Source organism: Rana temporaria, chromosome 6, assembly GCF_905171775.1.
Source record: "Rana temporaria chromosome 6, aRanTem1.1, whole genome shotgun sequence".
NCBI lineage: Eukaryota > Metazoa > Chordata > Amphibia > Anura > Ranidae > Rana > Rana temporaria.
In genome coordinates, this window is record NC_053494.1 from 109018498 (window position 1) to 109042943 (window position 24446).

Genomic DNA, 24446 nt, shown 5'->3' on the forward strand with positions numbered 1-24446 from the left:
ATAAATATTTAAAACGTAACCTTCTACCATAGCGCAGCCATTAAAGAGGTGTCTACTAATATCTTTATTAGGTAGAAAAGACTCTTGAGTTCTCCACTAGATTGTTTAACGTTATTACTGGTGTCTAAACTCTGGGTTACGTTGAGCAAATGAATCAGTAGTTTTTGACATAATCTGGGTGTCAGGGTTTTCGGTGCAGTCAGTTTGTTTGTGTTTTATCAGTCATATTTTTTGGTAACATTTTTAGGCTCATTCATTGCATATAATTGTTTTTGTATCCATTTTTCAGTGGTGATAATTAGGTATATGGGTTATGAATTTAGTTTGAGTTTAAAGATCAGCATTAAGTGTAGAGTTCATATTAAAGCCAAACTCCATCCATCTTACTTCATTGTTTTGGATATAGTGGAGAAGGGATAAAATTTGTGTCTGATTTATATTACAATCCCCTCATTTCTCACAGCAACAGATGAGAAATATCTTATATTCACAAACACGTTGGCAGATGAAGAGGGCACATCCCTTGAAATGCGTTAGCTACTGCATCTGCCACGCCGTGTCCCCCGAGTCTCTTCACCTGTGTGTAGTCCACTCTTAGACCAACCATTTGGTTTACATTTACACCCATGGCCAAGCTGGTTTGTGAGCAGATTTATTATGTATATTCCTTTTCAATAATGCACCAGACTGGTCCGCAATCTTTTTGTTTTCCCTGTTTAGTTTGAGGCCGGAATCACACTAGTGCGTTGCTTTTTTGAGCTGCGTTGTCGTTGCAGATTTCTCTAGAGGGTGTTCTGCAGATCAACTGCGGTTTAGCTGCAGATCAGGTGCGAATTTGGAGACCTGGGAGAACTTCCGGGTGAGAGGAGAGTGGGGGAGAATTGTATTGAGCTGAATGAGAGAAACTCCTGCAGAGAACTGAACACATGTGCGAATTAGATGCGTACCCATAGAAGATAATGGGACTGAATTCGCACCGCAAGACATAAAAACCGCATGCGGTTTGGAGGCAATACGCAGTGCGGATGCATCGCACATATGTGAACCAGCCTCATTGAAAACAATGTATTTTGAAATGTCCTGCGAATTAGATGCGGTTTAAACCGCACTCAATTCGCATAGGTGTGAACCTGGCCTCAAAGATTTCCCTGATCTAAGGAGAGCAGCAAGGCCTAAAACACATATGTCAAACACAAGGCCCACTGGCCAAATATGGCCCGACAGTCCTTGTCATGTGACCCTCGCACTCAGTTTTGAAGCCGGAATGTGGCAGATCTCTATTCCACCACATTCTGCTCTCACCCTCTGCTTCCTGCTATCAATTTTAAAGCCTTCTGTATGTACAAGGGACAGTTTTGCTCCCAGCGAATGCTGAATCTAACAGATCTATGCATGCAAACACAGTAAGGACAGATCTACAGAATCTGAGAGAGAGAACGATCTCCCTGCAAGGTGAGAAAAATCCACATACACATGGAGCTACTAAAGCCAGGCAAGTAGTAGAGATGCAAGGAAGCTTTGGGGGGAGGGGGGTTGGGGTTTGCACACAGTGCATAGCACACCCCTAAATCCTGCACTCTATACACAGCACACCTCAGAACTCTGCACGTAATGCACTCCTGAACCCTGCACACTGTACACACACAGTGCACCCCTGAATGCTGCACCCTGTGCATAGAACACCCTTGGAATTGCACTCTGTACATAATGCACTCCTGAACTCTGCACTCTGTACGTCATGGGTGCTCAACCAATGGCCCTCTAGTTGTTGCAGAATAACAAGTCCCATGAGGCCTTGCAAGGCTGAGAGTAACAAGCATGACTCCCAAAGGCAGAGGCATGATGGGGCTTGTAGTTCCACAACAGCTGGAGGGCCACAGGTTGAGCACCCATGCTGTATATAGTCTAATCCTGAACTCTGCACGTAATGCACTCCTGAACCCTGCAAGCTAGATAGCGTACCCTAGATACAACCAGCCCCTTGAGATAAACCATATTGCTGATGCAGCTAGCGATGAAATGGAGTTTTAAACCCCTATCCTAGAAGCATCCCTTACTATTTTTGTAGAAACATGAAGGTTTATGGAAGGATGATCAAGATTGTTATATTTACTTGTTGCTGACACTTTAGCGCTGAAGTGTTTTCTTTCTTCTAGTACCAAACATGTATTAAAAGCTTGGACTTGGAGCTACAAATTAAATAAATAGATGACTTTTAACAACATTTCCATTTTGTGTCATTTATTATATAACAGGTACACATTTTAGTGAAAAGTGACGCACGGAGCTCTCCCTGGGGACGCGCTGACACTGCATAGAACCTTATTGGTCACTGCCTGTGTTTAACCACACCAGCGTTTCTGTCAGTTTGCTGGTTCCTTGCTTACATTCTCGTGTCACCCACCCCAGTATCATCCAAACAGATTGTTATATCCTGGACGAGCCCGTCCCTATTATCCCCCACGTGCGCCCTAGGGGGTTTTTGCCCGAGCGGGTGTATGATCACTATGACAAGCTAAGACATTCTCCTGAAGAAGCAGTTTTATACTGCGAAACCGGTCGAGACTACGACTCCACCGATTAGACAAAACGGTCTTGTGATCGATCTTATTTTTGGGGTTTGTCCCAAATGTTTTGTATTCTTTGTATCATTATACTTTGTCAAATAAATATTTATATATTTTTGTATACATTGTTGCATATCAGTGCCTTGAAAATCCCAAACAACTCCCCCTCCTCCTTTGATCTATGGTCAATTAACCAGGCCTCAAGCAGCCTTTATTAGAGTTTATTGACCAGGTCTTACCAATTACAGGTACACATTTTACTTACACCTCCCATTGTTATTCCATCAATGAAAGCGATATAGGGTTTTCTGCATGTTCCTGGCAAACAAAAAAATAAAAAGATCAGAATTTAACTCTGTAGCAAGGCAGAACTATAATAGGTAGCTGATACAATTATCTGTGTGTTTCATTGACTAGCACTTGGGCTTGTAGCAAATGCATCAGTTGACATTGATTTTAGATGCTTCTAATGCTGCGTACACACCATCACTTTATGTGATGAAAAAAAACGACGTTTTGAAAAACGTCAATTAAAATGACCGTGTGTGGGGGAAAATATTGTTTTATGTCTTGTGAAAAACGACCCAAAAAAATTGAAGCATGCTTCAATTTTTTGTGTCGTTTTTCAAAACGTCGTTTTTTGTGTCAATTAAAATGATAGTGTGTGGGCAAAACGACGTTTAAAACAACGTTTTTAAACCCGCGCATGCTCAGAAGCAAGTTATGAAGCGAGCTTCAATGGAAACGAGTCCTGAATGTAACCGCGCTTTGCTAGAGCATTTTGGAAAAACGATGGTGTGTAGGCAACGTCGTTTTTGAAAATGTAGTTTTCTGCATTTAATCTTTTTCAAGTAGGTTTTGCATTCCCATAAACTTTAATGGGAATGCAAAACCCATCTGAAGCTAACAAAATCTTGTCAACACAGCTCCTAATGCCACTGCAACTGCATGTCTACAAGAGTTTTACACCTGCTAGAAAGATAATTATTACTCTTCTACAGCGTGGCTCAATTTTAGTACTTTATGGTAACAAAAATTTGAGAGCTGGTTCTCAAATTTTCCGACGGAAAAGTTCTTGTCGGAAATTCCAATCGTCTGTATGCAATTCCGACGCACAAAAAAACATGCATGCGGAATTTCAGAAAACATTTGTGTGACCGTGTGTATGCAACACAAGTTTGAGCCCAAATTCCGTCGTAAAAAAAAAATCGACGGTTTTCTTGTCGGAATTTCCGATCGTGTGTATGCGGCATAAGATAGGAATCTTTTACAGGCTGGATCAACAGGTAAAGAAAAAAGACAAACAAAAGAAAACTTTAACCACTTAAGACCCGGACCTTTATGCAGGTAAAGGACCTGGCCAGTTTTTGCGATTCGGCACTCCGTCGCTTTAACTGACAATTGCGCGGTCGTGCGATGTGGCTCCCAAACAAAATTGGCGTCCATTTATTCCCACAAATAGAGCTTTCTTTTGGTGGTATTTGATCACCTCTGCGGTTTTTATTTTTTGCACTATAAACAAAAATAGAGCGACAATTTTGAATAAATATCTCCCAAAAAGATATAAAAAAAAATATTTTTTCCTCAGTTTAGGCCGATGCGTATTCTTCTACCTATTTTTGGTAAAAAAAAAAAAAAGAGATTTTTAATACAGCTTACCTGTAAAATCTTTTTCTTGGAGTACATCACGGGACACAGAGCGGCATTCATTACTATATGGGTTATATGGAGTACCTTCAGGTGATGGACACTGGCAATCTCAAACAGGAAATGCCCCTCCCTATATAACCCCCTCCCATAGGAGGAGTACCTCAGTTTTGTAGCAAGCAGTATGCCTCCCAAAATGGTCCTCAAAAGAGGGGTGGGAGCTCTGTGTCCCGTGATGTACTCCAAGAAAAAGATTTTACAGGTAAGCTGTATTAAAAATCTCTTTTTCTTTATCGTTACATCACGGGACACAGAGCGGCATTCATTACTATATGGGATGTCCCAAAGCAATGCTTACAATGAGGGGAGGGAGAACATCTCCAAGACAAAAGGATTTAATTTAGAGAAATACTCAAATCATAATAAATCCAACTTAGTTGAGAAAAATAATCTTAAATTTTAAATTTAACTCAAAAAAGAGGAGCCCCCGGAATCCGAGGGTCTCAAACTGCAGCCTGCAGCACTGCCTGCCCAAAGGCTGTATCAGAATTCCTTCTTACGTCCAACTGGTAGAATTTTGTAAACGTGTGGACAGAAGACCAGGTTGCCGCCTTGCAAACTTGAGCCATAGAGATCTGGTGGTGTGCTGCCCAGGAGGCGCCCATGGCCCTAGTAGAATGAGCCTTTAATGATACTGGAGGAGGCAACCCTTTCAAGCCGTAGGCCTGAGTGATTAATTGCTTAATCCACCTAGAAATGGTGGACTTTGCAGCTGCCTGCCCCTTCTTGGGCCCATCCGGTAATATGAACAGCACATCTGTTTTCCGGATCTTCTTTGTAGCTTTAAGATAGGCCTTCATGGCCCTGACGATATCCAAGGTATGCAGCAACCCTTCCTTTCTGGAAGTAGGTTTAGGGAAGAAGGATGGTAATACCAAATCCTGGTTCAAATGAAAACTGGATATAACCTTCGGTAGGAAGGAAGGATGAGGGCGGAGAACGACCCTGTCCTTATGAAAAATAAGATATGGTTCCTTACAGGATAAGGCCGCCAGTTCCGATACTCTTCTTGCGGAAACTATGGCGACCAAAAATACTAACTTCCTTGTCAGTAAAACCAAAGGAATTTCAGCCAACGGCTCAAACGGTTGTTTCTGTAAACTTGACAGAACAAGGTTTAAATCCCACGGGCAAAGCGGGGATTTAACTGGAGGTTTAATACGTAAGACCCCTTGAAGGAAGGTCTTAACCAGCGAGTGGGTGGCCAGCGGCCGCTGAAACCACACTGACAGAGCAGAAATCTGTCCTTTGATTGTGCTTAATGCCAATCCTTTATCCACTCCTAGCTGGAGAAAACTTAAAACTCTATCAATGGTGAATTTGCGAGGAAGCCATAGCTTGGACTCACACCAGCCTACATAGGCCTTCCAGACCCTGTGATAAATCACCCTAGAGACCGGTTTCCTGGCTCTGATTAGGGTAGAGATTACTTTCTGAGACAGACCTCTACCCCTGAGAATCAGGGATTCAGCTTCCAGGCCGTCAAATTTAGATGCCGTAAGGCAGGGTGGAGGATCGGACCTTGCGATAGCAGGTCTGGCCGTAGAGGAAGAGTCCAAGGGTCTCCCACTACCATCCTTAAGATTAGTGAGTACCATGCCCTTCTGGGCCATGCTGGAGCTACCAGGATGACTGGTATGTGCTCCACCCTGATCCTGCGCAGCAGGCGGGGTAGTAACTGGAGCGGGGGAAACGCATAAAGAAGTTTGAACTGATGCCAAGGGCAAACCAGCGCATCGGTTCCGCAGGCCATCGGATCCCTTGAGCGGGACATGAACCTGTCTAGCTTCTTGTTGAGTCTCGATGCCATGACATCCACGTCCGGCACTCCCCATCTTTGGCAGAGTGCTTGAAAGATTTGTGGATGCAGAGACCATTCCCCCGGCCATAGAGTCTGGCGGCTTAAGAAGTCCGCCTGAAAGTTGTCCACTCCGGAAATGAATATTGCCGATATGCAGGGCACATGAGCCTCTGCCCATAGGAGAATCAAGCTCACCTCTCTCTGAGCGGCTTGACTCCTGGTTCCCCCTTGGTGATTTATGTATGCCACGGCCGTGGCATTGTCTGATTGAATTCTCACCGGGAACCCCTGCAATTTTGACGTCCAAGCCCTGAGGGCTAGTCGAGCAGCTCTGAGCTCCAAGATGTTGATGGGCAACTGCTCCTCTAGCTTTGCCCAAGTACCTTGGCGAGTGCAACCATCCAAAATTGCTCCCCAGCCTGTCAGGCTGGCGTCTGTGGTCACTATCTTCCAAGCCACTGGGCTGAAAGATCTCCCCTTCAGTAGGTTCTGAGGGTCTAACCACCAACACAGACTTTGTCGGACTCTTGATGAGAGCGGCAACGGGATATCCAAGGCCTGTGGCCTTCTGCTCCATGCTGACAGGATGGCTGCCTGCAGGATGCGAGTGTGACTCTGGGCGTATGGTACCGCCTCGAATGTGGCCACCATCTTGCCTAGTAACCTCATACATAGGCGAATAGTCGGTTCCTTTTTGCTTAGAACCAGTAGGATTAATTCCTTGATGGCTTTGACCTTCCTCAGAGGTAGAAACACTCTTTGTTGTTCTGTGTCTAATCTCATGCCGAGATATTCCAACTGCCTTGTGGGCAGGAAAGCTGACTTTTCTCGATTTAGGACCCAGCCGAACTTCTCGAGGTATTGGACCGTGAGGGCCACTGCTCGCTCCAAGCCGGGAGACGAGTGATCTATGACTAGGAGGTCGTCCAGGTATGCTAGGATCGTGACCCCTTGGATCCTTAGTTTGGCTAGGATTGGAGCTAGGACCTTCGTGAACACCCGGGGGGCCGTAGCCAACCCGAAGGGAAGCGCCACGAATTGGAAGTGACGCGAAGCCACCATGAAGCGTAGATATTTTTGATGTGGCTGATAAATTGGAACATGAAGGTAGGCATCCTTTATGTCTATGGACGCCATGAAGTCGTCCTTTTGGAGTGTGGCAGCTGCTGACCGCACGGATTCCATCCGAAATGAGCGGATCTTTAGGTATGCATTTACCATCTTTAGGTCCAAAATTGGCCTGACATCTCCATTGGACTTCGGGATGATGAATAGGTTGGAGTAGAAACCTAGCCCCTGTTCCAGGACTGGTACCTCTACTATTACTTCCTGGGAAAGTAGATGATTTAATGCCGACATTAATGCGGCTCCTTTCTCCGGATCGCTTGGAATCCTCGACTCCTGGAAATGAGGAGGAGGAAACTTTAGGAAATCTAATTTGTAGCCCGTGGCCACGGAAGACCGTACCCACTCGTCGGGAATGCTGGCTTCCCAAACCTCTGAAAAGAGTCGCAGCCTTCCCCCCACCTTCGTGGGTGGGGGCGCCCCTTCATAAGGTTGGCTTGGGGGCTGGTTTTGCTGGTTTGCGAAACCACTGCTTTCTGCCTCTAGCAGCCTGGCCTTGAGACTTGCTGTTGAAGCCGAAGTTTGCTTTCGCAGGAGGCCGTCGATACTGTTTGGCATTAGAGGGCCCCTGCCCAGGGGAGTACTGTCGTTTAAACGCAGGCCCCTGAAACTTCTTCTTAGTTGGCAAGAGAGTACTTTTGCCGTTTGAAATGGTCTGAATGTATTTATCTAGGTCTTCTCCGAAGAGTCATCCTCCATAGAAGGGAAACCCTACCAGGAGCTTCTTGCATGGGGGCTCGGCCTCCCAGCTCTTTAACCATAAGAGTCTTCTCATATGGATAAGGGATAACGATAAACGTGACGCTTGCTGGATAGAATCCTTAATTGCGTCTACCGTAAAACATATGGCCCTAGGGACATCCGAAAATTCTTCTGCCTGCTGGGCAGGAATAAGTTTAAGCATCTGCTTAATTTGATCCGATAATGCTTGAGCAACCCCAATCGCAGCCACAGCTGGCTGTACTACTGCCCCTGCAGTAGTGAAGGAGTTCTTAAGTAGTGCTTCCAAGCGTTTATCAACTGGATCCTTGAATACCTGTATGTTTTCTACAGGGCATGTTAACGACTTGTTAACACATGAGATGGCTGCGTCCACTGCAGGAGTAGCCCATTTCTTGGAAAATTTATCTTCCATAGGATATAGGGCAGAGAATCTTTTAGGTGGTAAGAAGATTTTATCTGGCTTGTTCCAATCTTGGAACAAAACTCCCTCTAATAGAGGGTGGATCGGAAACACTGCATTGCTTTGAGGCGCCCTCAGTGAGCCCAAAGCTGAAACCGTCGATACCTGGAGATCTGGTACTGGCAAGTTGAATGCATTATGGACCAAGTCCGTTAAGGCTTGAATCCACCAGCCCTCCCCTTGGGAGACCGCTCCAGACTCCTCTGTATCCGGATCTTCGATCCCTGAACCTACTTGGTCCTTGTCCAAGAGATCGTCCAATTCCCCTGAGGAAAGGACCTCCTCTTCTGAGGGTCCACGCTCGGGCGACGGAGATCTAATCCGTTTACTGCCCCGCATAGCTGTGGCTATCATTTTTCCCATTCTTTTCTCCATCTCTCTTAAAGAGGTGAGTAATACCTCGTCCGTGACCATCTTAGGGTTGGACTGACCCGCGCCAGCTCCAGCCCCAGATCCTGATGGCCCCAAGGCTCCCTGTGGGGAAAGCAGCGGCATAGCTTTGTCCGAGACCTCAGACTCTCTGGGGGAATCCCCACCTCTTGTACCCTCTGACCCGGATGCCATGGTACAATACCGAGGTACACCTGCTACTTATTGGTACTTGGAACTATAAAAGTTAATTGCCCAAACACCTGTTTGGGGGATAAAAAATGCTTCCTCTCCCCTAGATGACTTTTCTTTTTTTTTTTTTTTTTTTTTTTTTTTTTTTTAAATCCAGGAAAGAAAAAGCATTCTGTCCCCCTGAGTAGTATTGCAAGAAAAACTATGAGATGGAAAGAAACAGCCTATTTCTAGGCTTGAAAACAGTCTTCTGAAGACTGCAATATTCTTTTTGGCCACTGTGTGTCCTCGGCGCCCCGTGCTGCCGCTCTGGTCTTTCCTCCCCAGTTCCAATGTATCGAATGAGCTGTTTGGAACGAAAAGGAAGGGCCGCCCCTTCCTTAAACCACTGACCCGCCCTTCCCCCCTCAGCTAAACGGCGCGAATTGCGCCTATAACACGTGAACGCGGTACACCTGCTACTTATTGGTACTTGGAACTATAAAAGTTAATTGCCCAAACACCTGTTTGGGGGATAAAAAATGCTTCCTCTCCCCTAGATGACTTTTCTTTTTTTTTTTTTTCTTTTTGTTTCAAATCCAGGAAAGAAAAAGCATTCTGTCCCCCTGAGTAGTATTGCAAGAAAAACTATGAGATGGAAAGAAACAGCCTATTTCTAGGCTTGAAAACAGTCTTCTGAAGACTGCAATATTCTTTTTGGCCACTGTGTGTCCTCGGCGCCCCGTGCTGCCGCTCTGGTCTTTCCTCCCCAGTTCCAATGTATCGAATGAGCTGTTTGGAACGAAAAGGAAGGGCCGCCCCTTCCTTAAACCACTGACCCGCCCTTCCCCCCTCAGCTAAACGGCGCGAATTGCGCCTATAACACGTGAACGCGCGCGCCCGCCGATAGGGGGGGGGGGGTTGGGGGGAAGGGAGCCTCTCTGCTCCAGCTGGAACCACGAGGAGGTCAGCGTTTTGCCTGCTTTGCAGGCTCTGAGGAGGAAGACTGATGGAGCATCGCCTGGAGGCTTGCAGGTAAGCATAGCTCTCTGACACACACATACACTTTATATTACACAGGCCCTACTCAAATGCTTTTCCAACACTACAAGGGAGGTCACTTCTTATGGGGAAAAAGTACACATAGAGCCATCCTATCATTAAGATATGTGACTAGTTTGCCAGATGCAGCGCATAACTTTAGGCATGTCCCCTGTGACCCCCCAGAAAAAACCTGCTAAGAACCAAGTTCCGCAAGTTTTCCCCTCACTTACCTGCTCCATGCCGCAGGACTTTGCCAAGCAAGAGGCCCAATCTTCCCCCATCTCCGTGGGGATGTCTAGACCTTCAGGCCCTGGGTTCCTATGAAGGATCCACTGTCCTGGGCCCATATAGCACTCTGGCAACAGAAAACATTAGGCACCCAAAGGTTTCTAAGTTCTGGGCCCAGGGTCCAGCTCTCTAAAAAGAAAAGCATTATGGGCTATACCCCAAGGGTTTGGGGTCCGGTTACTGACCACTTTAGCGCTGAGGCCTTTGGACAGAACCGGTTAGCTCACCTAATCCCAAGGATGCGGAGGCAAGCTAAACCATGACCAACACCTAAGACACTGGCGTAAAAACTGAGGTACTCCTCCTATGGGAGGGGGTTATATAGGGAGGGGCATTTCCTGTTTGAGATTGCCAGTGTCCATCACCTGAAGGTACTCCATATAACCCATATAGTAATGAATGCCGCTCTGTGTCCCGTGATGTAACGATAAAGAAAAACGCAATAAGCGTTTATCGATTGGTTTGCGCAAAATTTATAGCGTTTACAAAATATTTTTTTTACTACTAATGGCGGTAATCAGCGATTTTTTTCGTGACTGCGACATTATGGCAGACACATCGGACAATTTTGACACATTTTTGGGACCACTGTAATTTTCACAGAAAAAAATGCTATAAAAATGTATTGTTTACTGTGAAAAATGACAGTGCAGTTTAGGAGTTAACCACTAGGGGGCGCTGTAGGGGTTATGTGTGACCTCTTATGTTTTTCTAACTGTAGGGGGGCGGGGTTGGACGTGTGACGTCATTGATCGTGTTTCCCTATATTAGGGAACACACAATAAATGAAGCCGCCACTGTGAAGAACGGGAAAGCTGTGTTTACGATGATCTACAGAAACGGTGTTATTGGCAGCATCACTAGGTGAATAGTATTGAAAAAAGCCTGCCAAAAAAAAAACTAATCGAGCCACCATGTCTAAGGAACGGTAAGCAATATGTATGCTTTTTCTGTTCTGGGTTTAAATACACTTTAACATTCCTAAGCAATCTTTATTATCCATTAGTAAATGGATGGTTGCAAAATTGAAACAACTGATTTTGAGTTATAAAAATTGCCCATATTGAACCAACATCCCCAAACATGTCATTTAAAATATGGATTACAATGTGTAATAATTGTGAACCGTACCAATAGCATTGTTTAGGATGTACTCTTCTCTGAAGAAGTCTTGGGCAAGCCGGTCTCCTGATTTCCCAGCATTAGTAACAGCTAATTAAATAAAAAATAAAAACACTTCTGTTTATTTGAAACAATGTAAAGTCAGTATGAAGTAGTTTTTATTGATGACTTTTACAATAATAAATCTAGTAACGCTAACCAGATAAATATTACTTCAAAGAGACTCAATAGACAGTAGCAATTTTGACATCATCATTTAAAGCAGGAGTTCACCCAAAAATCAACTTTCTGCAGTTAGATCCAGCATACTGCTGACATCTGCAGTATGCTGGTCTTTTTTTTTTTTTGGTACTTATCGTTTTAGCAGTATTTCTTCTATGGCTCCGAGCGGGGATTACTTCCTGGTATAGGCGTTCCCGAAGACAAGCAAGTTGATTGACAGCCTTCGATAGCGCGTCACGGCTTCCGAAAATACACACGAGTGCCACTCTGCAATTTACGGCGCCTGCGCAGTCAGCTCTACACGACAGGCGCAGGCGCCGTAAACAGCCACGTGTCACCTCGGCTATTTTCGGAAGCCGTGACGCGCTATCGAAGGCCGTCAATCAACTTGCTTGCCTTCGGGAACGCCCATTCCCCGCAGGATTCCCCGCTGGGAGCCATAGAAGAAATACTGCTAAAACGAAAAGTACCAAAAAAAAAAAAAAAAGACCAGCATACTGCAGATGTCACCAGCATAGCAGAAAAGATACTAGTAGTGCAATAATATTATGTAACTAGTTTAGCAATCTGAGCAGGATCCTTTGTAATCTTTGCAATAAATGTAAAGCAAAGGTGCAATAATGTTTTTAGGAACAAAGAGGAGGAAAAAAGGGTAATGGCTCTTTAAAGGTGTGCCCCCTTAGCAAATGATACACACAGACATAAAATTAACAACTTTATTAGTGCACAAAAATTAAAAACAATACTAAATATCACCACAAATGACAATAAATTGCAATATAGTCACACTCAAAACAGGCTATATCAAGAACCAGTTAGTACTAGTATACAAATGGCTATACAGATGTAAATAAGACGGTTGGCACCAACAGATATAGAGTATTTTTCAAAACCATGCCATAAATATATGAGAAATAGACAGCACAAAGCGGAACAGCATATCCCAGTGTCCGAGGCAATAGGAAGTAAATTCTAAGAAAAAGTCAAAATATTTATATAAAAAAAAACACAAATTCAACTGCACAAATACAGAACTGTCCATCCCTGTACAAAAAAACGGGGGATTACCAATCTTCAATAGAAAAATTGTCCCCTCCAATCCAGCTAGTGTAAGAATACTGGGGCAGATTCACAGAGCAAGTACGCCGGCGTATCTAATGATACGCCGGCGTACTTTCAAATTTCCGGCGTCGTATCTTTAGTTTGAATCCTCAAACCAAGATACGACGACATCTGGGTTCGAACCGACAGTCGTACGGCTTCGTACGCCTTCGGATCGCAGATGCAATACTTCGGCGTTCGCTGGGTGGAGTTTGCGTCGTTTTCCGCGTCGGGTATGCAAATGAGCTTTTTCCGACGATCCACGAACGTACGCGAGGCCGTCGCATTCTCTTACGTCCTCTCTAGTCAGCTTTTTCCGGCGTATAGTTAAAGCTGCTATTTTGTGGCATATAGATAGACTTGCCATGTTAAAGTATGGCTGTCGTTCCCGCGTCGAAATTTGATTTTTTTTTTTTTGCGTAAGTCGTCCGTGAATAGGGATGGACGTAACTCACGTCTAAGTTCAAAAATTGACGTCAGTGCAATGTCATTTCGCGCAAAGCACGGCGGGAAATTTCTGGACGACGCATGCGCAGTTCATTCGGCGCGGGGACGCGCTTCATTTAAATGAAACCCGCCCCCTACTCGCCGATTTGAATTCCGCCGCCAGAAATACACTACGCCGCCGTAACTTACGGCGCAAAATCTTTGTGGATTTGAAAGTACGCCAGGTAAGGTACGGCGGCGTAGCGTATCTCTGATACGCACCGCAAGTGTAATTGTATGTGAATCTGCCCCACTAAGTCTAAATGGCTAGTTAAATGGTGCCCTGTTGATGGTTACCCCACCCTGGAAGCACTGGCCTTGATTGGTATTATGTTCACAATAAGCAAATTAAACAATACAGGTAAATAGTGTATAGCACCGTGAAACAAGTGATTATAAAGGAATAATTGATGATAACAAAATAAATGATTAATAACATTCAAGGTTGCTGCTCTCAAAAGTGCATATGCCTCTAAAAATGTGAACAAGATAAGAGCGCTACCATATACTATACTTACGTAAATAATTAGTGCAGCGCAAGTAAATAAAACTATAAATAATTAAAAACACAATATTTCAAATTAATTAAATAGAGTCCATAAAGTGCAAAGTGATAAAGGTGCTCCAAAATACAATGGTGATAAATAGTGCAGAAATCTTCAGATCTGTGACCCACAGGACAGGATTATCCTCCACCAAGGCTAAAGGGTGGCCTCTCACCTCAACACTTCGACCTGTTGCTAGGTCAAAAGGCAAAAAGCAAATCCTCCAAAGAAAAGTAATCAGCTTAACATGGGCTCAACTCCAAAGCGTCCACCAGATGGAACCAGCGAGCAGTAAGCAAGGCAACACTCTCCCATATAACATTAGATGGACCTGTTGGGCCGGCTGTCTTCTATGTAAGTGGTACATGTTTTCTTCTTAAATAACTTGGGAATCCAGCTCTGATCTTTGGCGATTGCATTGGCCATGACTTTCAGCTTGCCCCGTCACCAACCAGCGTAAACTTTCTACTCTCCCAGCCACAGGACTTCTCTGCTCGTTTTCCTGTTGCTGCTGTGCCGGTGCTAGGAGATACGGAATTTGAATTCCTCCTAGCACCGGCCTGTCCATCAGAGTAATCTTACCATACTCAAAACAACATGCCCAGATTAGAGACGTCCTTCAGAAGCCTTGGTACCTGCTTCACGAGGACCCGGGCATAGCCAAATTTATCCCTCCAGTACCATTTAATACATAGTCACTATATATATATATATATATATATATATATATATATATATATATATATATATACACATACACACACACACACACATATATATATACACACACACCTGTATATACGGTATATATATATACACACACACACACAAACACATATACATATACACATATCCCTCCATTCCCTCCATCATGATATGTATCATGATCTGTAGCTATAGATCCCTCTATGTCTGAAAATCAAAAAGGGCCTTCTGAAGGTGGATATATGATCATTTGTGTTTTATTAAGAATTGTACAATCATCTCCCCTATATCAAGACATATAGGGCTTTATCATAGCATTTCCTCTTCTGTATTGTTTATTAGTTTATAGTACCCAACTCCTGATGAAGCTGCAATGCGAAACATGTTGAGTAGGAGGCAATTTTTACCAAGATACCAGCATTATTATCTTGTTTGTTTTGGCTTACTTACAGTACACCTGTATAGTTTTTTGTATACTAGTACTAACTGGTTCTTGATATAGCCGCTTCTGGGTGTTAATATATTGCAATTTATTGTCATCCCTTATGTTTTTAGTAATGTTTTACATTTTTGTTCACTACTGATTTTATATCTATGTATGGATCATTTGCTTAGGGATCACACCTTTAATGTCACATTCCCCTTTTTTCTTCTTCTTTGTTACTAATATTGTAGGATGTGGTGATATGGAATGCTCCTTCGACCATACCCCTAAGTCTTTGAAACGGCAAAATCGAAATAAAAGCTAAAATATAACAGTCATTTTTTCCACAGGTAATAAATAACACAAATGAGTGATAATAATAATGCAAAAGGAAATAAAAGCAAACATTCTCTATTTATTCACTGCTTTGCTTTCTCAGTATATTTCACTAAATAGAATATGGTATAGTAAAATTGAAATAAAATGCCGTCTAGGTCTGTTAACCACATACAGTACTGTTCTATTAAAAACATTTTTTATCACTTTGTTTAAAATGATATTTGAATCAGCCTTTATCAGCCTGAAACAATTCAATTTCAGAAACCACAGATATGTACCAAAGCATTTAGAAAACCTGTCCCATGAATGCGTTTTCTGTTATACTATATTACTAAATTACTCTGCCTATCGTGGGAATACCATCGCTTTAGCAAGGACAAGCTATAATACTGGGTTTTAGCTGCAGACTCCATTAAAAAGAAATCTGATATCACATTTACTGCAAGAGAGGAAATAGAGGAAGATAGCCTCTACCATGTTGCTTTGGGGAAAATAATTGGTCATGCTTTTCAATTAACGTTACAGTATAAATCAGAGATCCTGCGTTATTTAAAATATGCTTCTATGAACTTCGAATGCAAGGGCAGCCAATTTTTTTTTCAGTCTTGATTAAGTGAGGAAAGATTAGAACCCCTGTTAAAATCTATTGATACATCGGGGTCCATTAGAGAGTCTATTATACCAGACAGGAAGTGAGGGAAATTCTCCTATAGCAATGCAGTTGACAAGTAAACTAGAAAAAAGTCAGAACCCCTCTAAGCTTTTTATTGCATTTTATATCCTATTTGCAGATTCTTGCCTGGTGAAACTGTTGACACCGTGACAGTAAATCTGGCCTTACACATCCACAGGGCTGGATAATAACCAAAGGATCATACCAGATCATGCAGGTCAACCAACTTTACAACAAAAATAAATGTACCGGTATATTTTTGTGTGAAATAAGGCTCTATCTGGGCAAGGAGGTCAAATATTTCCTTGATGGAACAGGCTCCAGCTCTAAAAGACACAGACATCCGCCTTTAGTGCTAGCATCTTGTGATTGCTTATCAAGCATGCAGACAGCAGGGTTTCTAGACCAGTGTTTCTCAACTCCAGTCCTCAGGGCGCACCAACAGGTCATGTTTTCAGGATTTCCCTCAGATGAAACTGCTGTGGTAATTACTAAGGCAGTGAAACTGATAAAATCACCTGTGCAAAATAATGGAAAGCCTGAAAACAAGACCTGTTGGTGCGCCTTGAGGACTGGAGTTGAGAAACACTGTTCTAGACTCATGCAGAAATTCTGCAACAAAAACTGGGGTACAATAGGAATGTCAGCAGCATCTAGTGCTCCTGCTCCTCATTCCAGCATCCAGGTTTTGGCTATGGCATTCTCCCTCTCTTTGTCAACCTGCAAGGCAATTAATGTGATCAGTCTATGGGTGGAAACCAAACCTGTTATAAGGCAGCCAAACCCTCACTCGCATGCTTGTTATAGAGAGTGATATGTGTGTAATTCTTGATCAAGCCCCCTGCCTGTCTGCCCTGCTCAATTGGATTTCCCTGTGATTTTACCATTGTGTCTCAAGGAAAGAAGGGCAAAATACCCCAATGGGGCACCAGCAAAAGAATAGAGTCATAGAGGTGTTTTAACCATTCCCTACTACATTCAAAATCATCTTACTTTAACCACTACCCGACGGCCGTACGACTTTATACGGCCGCGGGGTGGTCCTGAATCTCTAACAGGCTGTAAAAAGACGGCCTGCGCGCGCATCCGACGGCGGCGCGCGCGTCCTCGCCGCATCGCTGAGATGCCGATGCGAGTGCCTGGCGGCCGTGATGTCCGCCAGGCACTCGGGATCAGCGGCTACAGGGACAATACGTGGAGCTCTGTGTGTAAACACAGAGATCCATGTCCTGTCAGGGGACAGAGGAGACCGATCTGTGTCCCTTGTACATAGGGACATAGATCGGTCACCTCCCCCAGTCACCCCCCCTCCACTTACAGTTAGAACACAATTTAGGGTACACATTTAACCCCTTCCTCACCCCCTAGTGTTAACCCCTTCAATGCCAGTCACATTTATACAGTAATTAGTGCATATTTATAGCACTGATCGCTGTATAAATGTGAATGGCGCCAAAAATGTGTCAAAAGTGTCCGATGTGTCTGCCATAATGTCGCAGTTACGAAAAAAATGCTGATCGCCGCCATTAGTAGTAAAAAAATATAATAAAAAAATAATAATAATTCTGTCCCCTATTTTGTAAGCGCAATAACTTTTGCGCAAACCAGACGCTTCTTGCGATTTTTTTTATTTATTTTTTCCCAAAAATATGTAGAAGAATACGTATCGCCTAGACTGAGAAAAAAAAAAAATTTTAAAAAAAATTGGGCTATTTATTATATGTGGCTCTATTTTTGTTTATAGCGCAAAAAATAAAAACCGCAGAGGCGATCAAATACCACCAAAAGAAAGCTCTATTTGTGGGAAAAAAGGGACGCCAATTTTGTTTGGGAGCCACGTCGCACGACCGCGCAATTGTCAGTTAAAGTGACGCAGTGCCACAAGCTGAAATTTCACCTGGTCAGGAAGGGGTATATGTGCCCAGTAAGGAAGTGGTTAAGCTTTTAAGTATCCCTGACAACGTTCAATGTTTATGTGACCAACTTTGTTATGTATATCCGCTTCTGGGTAGGAGAAACGGAGTGTGAGTGGGCGGAAACCTGTTTGTTAGGTTTCACAGAAGCCTGGAGGGTCACTGCGATTTTCAGGCACTTTGAATTTTTGAACATGCGTTTTTTTATGTGGTTTGCTTTTTTTTCTTCTCTTTAACCAACTATGGTTATTAAAGCGGAGCTCCAGCTGTAAAAAAAATGTTTAAAAGTCAGCAGCTACAAACACCCGTCCATCGGATCGGGTCCCGGCGCCACCATTCCAAGTAAGGTAAACAGGCAGTGGAGCCTTGTGGCTTCACTGCCTGTTTCCTACTGCGCATGTGCGAGTCACGCAGCACTTTGTGAATGGCCAGCTGTCTTCAGGGACACACACAGGTCCCAGAAGACAACACTAGGAGGAGAAGAATGAAGACTACCATGGAAGAGGAAGTGACAGATTAGGACAATCTGCCTAGTAACAGCCATTTCTGGTGAGTATAAGGAGTGAGTCAGGAAGCTGGCCGCCGCATCCTTAACCCCTACCCATTCACCAAAAAAAGTATAAAAAGTGAATCAAGACAGTGCAAGTACCTTCTCCGCTCATTTCAGTGTGGTCAGTTGAAGTCTATTACACGCAAAACGCAATCTGCTGCGGGAAAAAAGTCCCTGACCCTTTCCATAAACCCCTGAAACGGCTGAAAAAACGCATAGATGTGAACGTGTACCATAGGAAACCATGTTAAATGGACTGTAATGCGTTTCTGAAAACTGCAAAAGAACCTATACTTAGTGATTATTTAAGTACCCACTGTGATGCATTTGCCTATATGTCTCAGTTTAATTCTCCCTGCTTGCCATGTGTGATTCAGTCCTCGGCTAACAGGTTATTGAAGTGCTAATGTCCCCTCACTATTTCTAAAGGTTAATTGATCTATTGTGTTGTGTGAAGGAGATCTGTGTTTAAGTGGCTTGTGTTAATTATTCTGATTGCTCCATTGTGGTAATTATCTCTCTATATGCGGGGTCGAGCTGTCTAGTTAATGTATTCAGTACAACTAGTAATTAGCGTCACTAATGTCATTGTCTAAAGAAATGTGTCTTCAAGAATCGGCACCGAGATGTCTGCCTGTCCTCTGTATGAAGAGCCCCCACTGTGTGTGAAAAGGGGGTGGAGATTTCATTGTTCTTTGATTGGTGATTAGCTTGTAAACTGTATATATATCTAGCTGAATGCTGCCATTAAAGCTGTGTTGTTCCAGCAGTAAGCTTGTCTCATGTATGGCTTTTTGGGGCGACTCCAGGAATATTCCTCCTTGTGGAATATTGGGGTGATTTTCGTTATGGGAAGAAGGGAACGTTGACGGGGATATCATTGTAATACTGTCACAATTGGTTGGCAGCAGCGGGATTTTCCCTTCTATTCCCCTTTACACCCGGATTCCAAGCAGACACTGGAAGAACTACTGGAAGTTCGTGGAAGGATTGCTAGCAACAAAACCAAGCGGGTCATAATAGCAGAATTAATGGAGATAGACCAGGAGGACGGGATTGCAGCAACGCCAGCAGTACAAGAGATGGAGACACCAGTGATTCAGGAAGAGGAATCGCCAGCCAACAAGCTAATGAGAGAGAAGCTAGCATGGTTCGGTCAGAACCCAACTGCGGATGTAGTGCTGAGAGTGATGGAGCTACAGGAGGCTAAAGAAATAAGAGACGCAGAACTACAGTTAAAACTGGCAGCAGTCCAACAAGCAGCCGCACATTCTCCAAACAGTGAGTACAGCACAGCAGACGCAAGGAAGATTCCGTTTAGCGCTTTTAAAGCTTTTGATGAAAAGGACTGTGAGATTGATAACTACCTGGCAGATTTTGAGCAACAATGTAACCTGCACCGAATAGCTAGAAGAGAGTGGGTTGCAATATTGTCAGGCAAACTGTCAGGCAAAGCTTCTGATGCTTTCCGGACCGTGCCAGATCAGGATATCCATAGCTACGCCCGGGTTAAAGAAGTGCTCCTGGCTCGTTATGCAGTAACCCCAGAGTCCCACCGACAGAAGTTCAGGGACTCACGCAAAACCACGGAAGACTCTTACGCGGAATGGGCGTGGCAGTTATCCCTGTCGGCCTCTAACTGGGTTAACAGCAGCCAGGCCACCACTGCAGAGGACATTTTGCAACTAATGCTCCTGGAGCAATTTTACAATCACATCCAGACGGATGTCAAAGACTGGGTGAGAGATCGCAGGCCCATGACTCTACCAGAGGCCGCAAAGTTGGCGGATGAATATGCGGATACTCGCAAGACAAACCAGGTCACACCACAGGTACAACCTCCACGACCAACGGCGCCCTCACACCCACCAGCCGCTAGATACCAACCTCCTAACAGACCGATGACATCTAGCCCTCGCTATGCACGCCAGGAGGACAACGAACAACGCTGCTTCCGGTGCAAACAGCTGGGTCACTTCAAGCAGAATTGCCCCATGAATGACAACACCAGGTCAAATTGGTCTCAACCTGGGTACCGCCCACCAGCAGCAGCCCATTGTGTAGACTCGGCTTGGGATCTCCACGAGCTGGGTCAGGAAGAACCATTGGACACCCTTTACGAAGTCCTCACGGTACAATCTGTTATTACGGACAACAGGGAACACCATTGTCAGCTAGTCATGGGCGACAGCCATGAGCCGGAGGGGCCCTGGAAGGAGCTGGGCAGAAAGAGGCACCGCCGGCTACCCCCCAAGAAGAAGAGGTCCTGGAAGCCGTATAACAAGCTGACCTGGGAGGATAAGAAGCCACTGGAGAGGGAGTCGCAGCGGGCGTCACAGATGCGGGCCGAGATGTTCGCCAAGGGCCCACCGGTGGCCCCTTACACCACCACCCAGTTCCTGATGATGAAGGACCACGTGGAGAGCCTGCAGGACATGAGCAAGCAGGAGCTGATCTGTGAGTACATAGAGCTGGAGGAGTGCATAAGCCGCATGGAGGAGGAGAACAACCACCTGAGGTCACAGCAGGCTGACCCCCCCAGGCTCCATGAACTGGAGATGGAGCTGGAGAAGCTCAAAGAGGAGAACTGGCGGCTGCGGAGGGAGCAGAGGGTGGCTGACCCTATGGGGCACTGATCCCCCCCCCCAACTCTGAGCACCGGTGCTACAGCATTTCAACAAATATAACTTTTTCTTTTTTTATGAATCACCTGTGATTGTCACTTCAGAGCCATAACCTGCCCCTCCCATAGCGGGACACCTAGATGGCGGCGCACAGACCCATTCGCCGTCTTCACACTGACTTCTGGTGACTCTGCAGATCGCACAAAGACTTGGGGACTGAACGGCGTGTGATCTGACGACCTAGTGGCATACCTGAGTCTGAAGCAGTTGCCAAGAGAGGTCAGTCACGCCAAACGGAGTTAACCTCAGACTAAAAGCTCTGAACCCGTCAACCCTACTGGACCAGGGAAGGTCCAACCGGGTTTGCCGGAGCAGGGAGAAAAAGGTGATGCATTTGCCTATATGTCTAATTAATTCTCCCTGCTTGCCATGTGTGATTCAGTCCTCGGCTAACAGGTTATTGAAGTGCTAATGTCCCCTCACTATTTCTAAAGGTTAATTGATCTATTGTGTTGTGTGAAGGAGATCTGTGTTTAAGTGGCTTGTGTTAATTATTCTGATTGCTCCATTGTGGTAATAATCTCTCTATATGCGGGGTCGAGCTGTCTAGTTAATGTATTCAGTACAACTAGTAATTAGCGTCACTGATGTCATTGTCTAAAGAAATGTGTCTTCAAGAATCGGCACCGAGATGTCTGCCTGTCCTCTGTATAAAGAGCCTCCACTGTGTGTGAAAAGGGGGTGAAGATTTCATTGTTCTTTGATTGGTGATTAGCTTGTAAACTGTATATATATCTAGCTGAATGCTGCCATTAAAGCTGTGTTGTTCCAGCAGTAAGCTTGTCTCATGTATGGCTTTTTGGGGCGACTCCAGGAATATTCCTCCTCGTGGAATATTGGGGTGATTTTCGTTATGGGAAGAAGGGAACGTTGACGGGGATATCATTGTAATACCGTCACACCCACCATTTTGGTTTATTTTAGAAACTCTGTTCTTTAGTAAAATGATAAGTTGTCACCAGCGCTCTATTGCAAACATATCATATCATATTTACTGTTATATGCACAGCACCATCTACTACAATCACCCATCTATTACCAAGGTTAAACACTGAAAGTGCAGTCCTCGTCCTCAGATTTATTTGTTGTACCTCAGAATGCCACATTCTGTGCATCATTTTCTATTTTACTTACTTCTGAAGGCCCTACTCTGTATGCTGTAGTGTAGTTAATTTTACTTATTAACAGACCATTTTAACATTTTTCAATGCTTTTCAATAGCCCACTCTCTATGCTGTTCTGTATGTTTCTTACAGAACATACTCTCTGAACTGAATTAGTCATACTCATACTCAGTTTTCATTGTGACGCTGGTACCCTGGTAAGTTTTTTCCTGGGTTGACATCTCTGTGAATCTTATGATTTTGTGGTAGTACAAAAGAAGAAAACATTTACAGTAAAAAACTTACAGTACTCATGAAATCAGATAGCCCTTACCAAGGATGTCGCCTCCAGCACAAAATGCCTTCCCTCCAGAGCCTTTAATTATCACTAGAAATGTGTCCGGGTCTTCTTCCCAAAGCTAGAACAAAATAGCAAAGGAAGGTATGTAATCCCCCAAAAAAATTATCAACAATGTTGGATACAAAATTCAAAGCACAGTGTTAAAAAGAAGGAATAAATGCAAACAAAAGTGCATACAATATGCAATATATTTTGTTACGCTGGCATGATTTTTTTTTGCCATTAGCAATTTATAATTGTTTATGCAATAAATTAAATAATATGTTGAACATTACCAACAAAGCAAAAAAAAAGCAAAATATCCACCTCAGTTCCTGCTATTTACTTACTTTAAGTTTTTGATAAATATGGCGAGCCATGTTAAGGTTTAAGGCATTCAGAGCCTTTGGTCTGTTCATTGTGATCACTGCTGCACATCCACTCTTTGCTAGAAGAACCTCTGCTTCTGATGGAGAGTGGCCGGACATGGTCTATACAGAAAAAGAAAAAAGGTTGTGTTCTGGAAACCTAATATAATTAAGGCAAATATTATCTAAAAAAAAAAAAATGGTTAAAGGCTGTGAGCTGCACTTGTTGCCCGAGCGTGCGTTCCACCTCGGCGATGGTGGGTACCCAACCACGCACGCTAATTTGTCACTTCCTGTACCGCTGGTTCCGATCATCGCTGAGGTGGAACGCACGCTCGGGCAACGAGTGCAGCTCACAGCGCCCAGGATTTACCATCTGATCCCACGCGACAGAGCCTCAGTGCCGGGTTTGAGGCACCTCAAATAGTAAGCGGCCACTTGGCTCCCTCTGTATTAATTTTTCTATTTTTAAAATAAACAAGTTACACTATGTTTGGCACCATTCTGTTTTTCATGCATCTACTGGGACATCAATGATTGCAACAACTATCACTGCCAGGACGCATCTGATCATACAGGCTATCCTGTTAAAGCTTTAAATGTCTCCTTTTTTGGTATCAAACTAAGGGGCATTTTTATTTGGTAAGGAGCCATCTTATTCATTCACTTCGGGTGTTTGTCAACTTTATGGTGAAGGGAGAACACTACTGATCTGATTGGAAGCACGCATCTTTCAATAATCTTTGAGGACTGTTCATGAGAATTCTTTTTCACAATTTTTGATTTTTTGCATGTATTGGACTTGGTCCTATCTATTTACGTCACATATTACGGTTTGCACAGTAATATTGGAAAATCACCAGCAGTAAGCACTACTGCATTCAAGGACATTTTCACTAGATCTTCTAGTATCATTAGGTGTTTTAGTATTATATCATTGTTTCTTGGCACTTGTTATATTTATATATTACTATTTTGCTAGCGCACCCACCCCCCATATGTTTTCACTGTTATAATCATCTGATTATTTTGGGTAGCAGCTCGAGTACATTTGTAGTTTATTTTAGTTTAATTTTTTTGGCGCGAGATACCACACACATTAAAGATGGGGCATTGTTTACTCCTGATGACAGGACATTTCCTACTTTCAATGGCCACAGTCCACCCCCCCCCCCCAAGTCTAAAGGACAGTAAACTGGCACTTTGTTTAAAAAGTTGGGAGACCCCTGACCTAGTGGCCAGTCCTTAAATGTGATTGCTGCATTGGTTTTCTTTTTTTTAAGCTAAGAACATTTTCATCAAATACAAAAAAATACCTACTGATCTTGCCAGAAAAAACACGTCCTTGTCACTTCCTGTGAGCTGTACCAAACATTATCTTCCTTCCTAGCTATATTCTGTAAATTACCAATTGCCCTACCCTCACATGTAATGGAGATGAAGAGATACAGACATATATGTAAGCCATATAAGGGGAGCAGCCTAGTGTGACAGCTATGGCTCCCCCCATAGACTGCCCACACGAAAAATGAATGATCAGTTTTAGGTGGACAAATGCATTTATTTACATTCTTATACAGTGACACAAAATAAAATTCAGATCACAGTATCAGCAA

General features: G+C 43.9%; 1 protein-coding gene across 3 annotated transcripts in view; it reads right to left on the reverse strand.

Moving 5' to 3' along the window:
• HIBCH (3-hydroxyisobutyryl-CoA hydrolase) overlaps positions 1 to 24446 on the reverse strand; it is a 225646-nt gene that overhangs the window by 187221 nt on the left and 13979 nt on the right. For all 3 annotated transcript variants that reach the window (XM_040357165.1, XM_040357163.1, XM_040357164.1), the window contains exons 3-6: positions 22813 to 22953; positions 22457 to 22541; positions 11387 to 11467; positions 2833 to 2885 (exon numbers count right to left, since the gene is read on the reverse strand). In XM_040357165.1, coding sequence (XP_040213099.1) covers positions 2833 to 2885; positions 11387 to 11467; positions 22457 to 22541; positions 22813 to 22953 — 360 coding nt within the window. The remainder of the gene's footprint in view (positions 1 to 2832; positions 2886 to 11386; positions 11468 to 22456; positions 22542 to 22812; positions 22954 to 24446) is intronic.